The sequence below is a fragment of the Sinocyclocheilus grahami genome, unplaced genomic scaffold (assembly GCF_001515645.1).
Source record: "Sinocyclocheilus grahami isolate Dianchi unplaced genomic scaffold, SAMN03320097.WGS_v1.1 scaffold634.1, whole genome shotgun sequence".
Classification (NCBI taxonomy): Eukaryota; Metazoa; Chordata; class Actinopteri; order Cypriniformes; family Cyprinidae; genus Sinocyclocheilus; species Sinocyclocheilus grahami.
Genome location: NW_015505813.1, coordinates 235017 through 240645, shown reverse-complemented (window position 1 = coordinate 240645; position 5629 = coordinate 235017). Strand labels below are relative to the sequence as shown.

General features: G+C 36.2%; 1 protein-coding gene across 1 annotated transcript in view; it reads left to right on the top strand.

The window, feature by feature from the left end:
• Nucleotides 1-4596, top strand: part of LOC107558183 (adenylate kinase isoenzyme 1-like) — a 38711-nt gene extending 34115 nt beyond the window's left edge. The window contains exons 7-8 of the mRNA XM_016241803.1: nucleotides 791-985; nucleotides 3979-4596. Of these exons, the coding sequence (XP_016097289.1) occupies nucleotides 791-985; nucleotides 3979-4044 (261 nt within the window). The 3' untranslated portion in view covers nucleotides 4045-4596. The remainder of the gene's footprint in view (nucleotides 1-790; nucleotides 986-3978) is intronic.
• Nucleotides 4597-5629: the final 1033 nt, after the last annotated feature.

The window sequence follows — 5629 nt, the reverse complement described above, 5'->3', positions numbered from 1 at the left end:
AAATATTGAGAAAATCACCTTTAAAGATGTCCAAATGAAGTCCTTAGCAATGCATATTACTAATGAAAATTAATTTTTTATATATTTATGGTAGGGAATTTACAAAATATCGTCATACAACATGATCTTTACTTAATATCCTAATGATTTTTGGCATAAAAGAAAAATCGATAATTTTGATCCATACAATGTGGTGTTGGCTATTGCTACAAATATACCCCAGCGACTTAAGACCGGTTTTGTGATCCAGGGTCACATTTGGGGCTTAAATTGCAAAAGAATATGGTTAGCAATATTCTAACACCGTACACAACAAAGCAATTTTTTCAAATCCATTTGTCATGTTGTCGGAAGAAGCACGTGTAGTATGTCAAGAATAGAATGGGGGATCCGTTTGCTTATGTTCATTGTCAAAAACTCTTTGTTAAATATCGCTATTCAAACCAGACATATTGATTATTTTCACAATGTCTTTATGTCCCCCCTAAAATTGTACGAAAGTCGAAATGATAGGTTGTGGGTCAATTTTCATTTATGGGCAAACTAACCCTTTAAACCAAAAAGAAGACACAATGAAACCATCCAAACAGTGTTTGAAATCCAATATAGTAAATATAGTAATATATAATTGTGATTAAAGCACTAAATATACTAGAAACACCAGCACAACATATTTTGAAATGCTCATGATAGACACCACTGGCTGCATCTCAAAAAACAAAAAAAATGGCTGGCTCTCAGTGCTTGTTTCCTTTCGTTCCCTTTCTTGAAATATATGTTTGTGTTATAGATGGGGCAGCCCGACATAGCTCTGTTCCTGGAATGTTCTGCAGACATCATGAGTCGAAGGCTGCAGCAGAGGGCCACCTGCAGCCTGCACACTAAAGAAGCCCGAGACAGAGACACTCGCCGTAGGGTGGACGGATTCTGCAGCCTGGTCAATCCCCTGGTCAGTCACTACGAACACAGAGAAGCTCTGCACAAGGTGGGTATGGAAAAGCCAAGCTACAATTAGTCCGTTTCAGTGTAATTTGGATCTGTGAATGGAACATTTTGACTGGTTACACTGACCTCAAGCTCAGGAGAGCATCTTAGGATCAGCGCAGAGTAGCTTATTAATGATTTGAGTCTGTTGTTGACATCCATCCTTAAAATAAATCCTTCAAATATATATGACTTATTTTGACTACACAAAGGGCATCCATATTAACCAGATTTGGGTTTGTCATGTCAGGATGTTTTCACTAGCTGGAGTGCATCTGATTTATAAGCAAAAGCATCATCTGATCTCTGGGGAAGGGAAGCAGTCTTTTAAAGGGATAGTTCAACCAAAAATGCAAATTCTGTCATTTACTCACCCTCATGTTACTTTCTTCTGTGGAACATAAAAGATATTTTCAGAAATGTCTTTTTTTTTTTGGTCCATCCATTCAATGGAAGTCAATGCTCACCAAAAATATTTGGTTACCAACATTCACTAAAATATCTTGTTGTCCTGCAGAAGAAAGATGGTAATACAGGTTTGGGATAACATGATGGTGAATAAATGACAGAATTAGCATTTTTACTGAATCGTTACCATGGTTCACAAAGGTGTTTCAAAGAATACATTGGTACTGCTGTGGTACATGTACAAAAAAACATGGTTGTACATTTTTAATGTGTGGATTTTTTGTGATTTGCAAACCTGGAAAATTTTGGGAAATATTATAAATCTTAAAAGGCATACAAGATTTCTGCTATTAAACAGATATTTTTCATAATATTTCATTTGGTAGATATTGCTCTTTGAGCAGTTCACCCATTAAGTCATTTAAAGATAAGAATCATTTAAATCTATTTATTCAAAGTAACAGACACGCAAATGTAAATCCACCCCAACATCTATAAAATGATATTTATAGCTCAAAAGCTAGGAAGCTGGGGGTTTTTTTGTTAGTGCGTCAGTGTAATACAAAATAATAGCTTGCCACTCATGCATATATATATATACGTATATATATTTATTTAGTCATTTAGCAGAAGCTTTTATCCAAAGCGACTTATAAATGAGGACAACAGAAGCAATCAATTGTAGTATTAAAACAACTAAAAACAGATCCAAAACTAAAAGCTAAAACTTTATAAATATTACTTATACAGATTTTAAAAATAAAGAAATTAAATAAAAATGACAAATGCATACAACAAAATTTCAAAACTTAACATTTAAATGAAAAACTAAAAATAAAGCTAAAAACAATTCAAAATATTAAAGAACAAATGGTATGAGTATAATAATGATTCTAACATAACACTAAGCCAAACACGCACAAAATAAACTACATATGTGTGTGTACAACCACACACGCATACATATATATACAGTATATATATACACACATTTATAAATTCAATATATATTATTTCAAATTAAATAAAAGTAAAACTTAATAAAAGACCTATACAGACATAATAAATTCAGACATAATGTAACTAAAATGAAAATAAATAACAAATACAAATAATACAAATCAAATGACAGTAGTTTATCTGTAATCCTAAAAAATAACACTGCCAAGCACACATGCTAAAAAACAACAACCTACTTACACATAGTAAGAAATGGTTATAAAAACTGAAACAGAAGTGAAACAAGTAATAGGAAAGAGGAGAAATAAAAAGCAATACTTACCTTTGCCGGTGTCCCTGCCCGGTGGAGTCACACGGTAGAGTCTATGGTCTTTACACTCTTCGGTCTTCACACGAGGAGGCCGTCACGTGACGGCTGCCGCGGTAAACTAAGCTTTTTTATACCCGTCTAACAACATACTAAATTAATTCAGCTGGACACACTTTCCTTATTTCTTTCCACAACAAATGGCCAAGCAAGCGCAGACACTGACAAGATACGCGATACAGAATGACACCAAACGCAATATCAGCACGTCTCCACACAAACAACAAAACAAGCACTTCCTAGCAACGACAACTGCACTAAACACTAATGCTGCATTCAAGTCCTCCTGGGACGTTCACACTTACGAGTTGACAAGTCGTAATTACGACGTCAGGTGCGTTCAAGTCAGTTTAGTCGGCACAAGATGGCGGTGTACCTTCTTTTAATAAATTACAAGAAAATACAACAGGGTCTGCTTTTTTTTTACTTGGATTTCAGCTGCGTAACAAGAACATGACCAATTTAAGTTTATAGGACAACTAAACTATCAATTTAAACAAACATTTACCGTCAACTACAGACGTTGCATCCATCGATTCCGCCATGTTTCTCATTGACACGCCCCCAACTTGGAAACTCGGGGCTTAAAGAAAATTGAGTTTCCCACTCGTAATAACGACTTTGTGGTGGCGTTCATGTGCGTTCAACTCGTAAATACGATCTATCCAACATGACTTGAACGCACCATAAGTAAATACAGTTACAAGCTGCTTTTAACTTCCGCTGATAAAGACTGCTTCTCTCAAAGAGTATTTCTTTACACTGTTTTCTGCTGACGCTTGAACACACTTTTCCTTATTTTTTCCACAACAAATGGCCAAGCAAGCGCAAACACTGGCAAGATACACGATACAGAACGAGACCAAATGCGATATCAGCACGTCTCCGCACAGTAAATATATATATATATATATATATATATATATATATAGCAAAGGAAAATGCAATACTCTGTTAATGGTTTAATCTTAGGGCATCTGTAATTATAACCTCTTTATAGGTTGTTTCCTGGTGGAACACACTTTTATTAGAACAGAATGGAATCGCTATACTATATTCATATCGATCGAGTGATGGTGATGACAACATAAAGCAGAGAGATGAACCTGTGTCTCTATATATGTTAAGAGATAAACACATTCAGAGCAGCTGCATGTTTGTTGGATTTATTAGCGCTGTTTGACAGTTCTTCTGTGGGTTGATGCCCTACTTTTCAGCTTCTGATTTCTAACAGCCGTGTTTTGTGTGCGTGTATGTAGATTGATGCCGAGCAGCCCCCAGAAGATGTCTTTGAGCAGATCTGCCTCGTCTTGGACTCCTGCTAGAGATCTTGGTCTCGCAGTGCCTCCTGGAGGACAAAACGATCACCTATAGCTCCACTGCAGACTGACTTCGTTACACACCCCAGTTCATCACATACACACACACACACCTGCGATTACAGCTTCTGTATGGCACATCCACTTGGAAAACTACCAACCAGTAACTGGCACCCGTTCATTTCACACCATCGTCGTTCACTGTAAATACCAGCTCAATAAATCAACAGTGTTTATCTCTTGGTATTGAACCTGTATGCTTAAGCTAGCTTTCAGCTCCATAAAACACAGAGGGTTATTTACGACAGTCTGGTGCCGTTTCTGTGTTTTTGGTCGTTCAGTCAGTATCCTTGAGCACTGAAATCAGCAAAACTGATAACCATGACAGACTGGCCCACTGGAGAGCCTTTTTATATTTTAACTTCATGCTTTATATCGCGCCAAGCATGCAAGAATAGTGATTTATTGTATAGTTGAAGCAGAAATAAATGAGCTGGAGAGAGAAACGTTTTGAATTTCACAGTATGGCTTTCACGAGTGCAATGAATGGATGATTTTCACAATGCGAGTGAAACCAGAGTGAAATAAAGACATTTCATATGTTTAATGGTTTTATTTATTTTTTCTTTAAAAGCAGTAGCTATGAGATGTTTTAGTTGTGGTTAAAGGAATAGTTCACCCGCAAAAGAAAATGTGCTTAAAAATGAACTTACACTTGGGCCATCCAAGATGAGTTTGTTTCTTCACTGCAACAGATTTGGAGAAATTTAGCATTATTACTCGCTCGCCAACGAGTCGTCTGCAGTGAATGGGTGCCGTCAGAATGAGAGCTGATAAGAACATCACAGTAACCCACACAACTCCAGTTCAACTTGTGAAGTGAAACAGCTGCGTGTTTGTAATAAGGCCATCATTGAGATGTTTTTAACTTCAGACTGTTACTAAAATATGACTCCTATCCATAATACTGTTCTCTCAAGTGAAAAAGTTGTGTCGTCTGGATAAATGATGGAATGATAAAAAATGAAAATGATAAAATGATGGATTTGTTCATTACATGCATCATTTCACAAGATGTTAATTGATGGCCTGGAGTTGTGTGAATTACTTGTGGGTTACTGTGGCTTTTATAAGCTGTTTGGACTCTCATTCTGACGGCACCCATTCACTGCAGAAGATCTATTGGTGAGCAAGTGATGGTGTAACGCTAAATTTATCCAAATCTGTTTTGATGAAGAAACAAACTCGTCTACATCTCGGACAGCCTGGAGCTGACTACATTTTCAGCACATTTTCATTTTTGGGTGAACTCTTCCTTTAATAGTATGTGTGGGTATGAAGGTGAAAAACGGTGTTGCAAGCAGTTTTCTCTAGCAGCACCAAAATTAGCATATATGTGACCCTGGACCACAAAACCAGTCTTAAGTCGCTGGGGTATATTTTTAGCAATAGCCAAAAAAAATTGTATGGGTCAAAATTATCGATTTTTCTTTTATTCCAAAAATCATTAGGATATTAAGTAAAGATCATGTTCCATGATATTTTGTAAATTTCCTACCGTAAATATATACAAACTTAATTTTTGATAAGT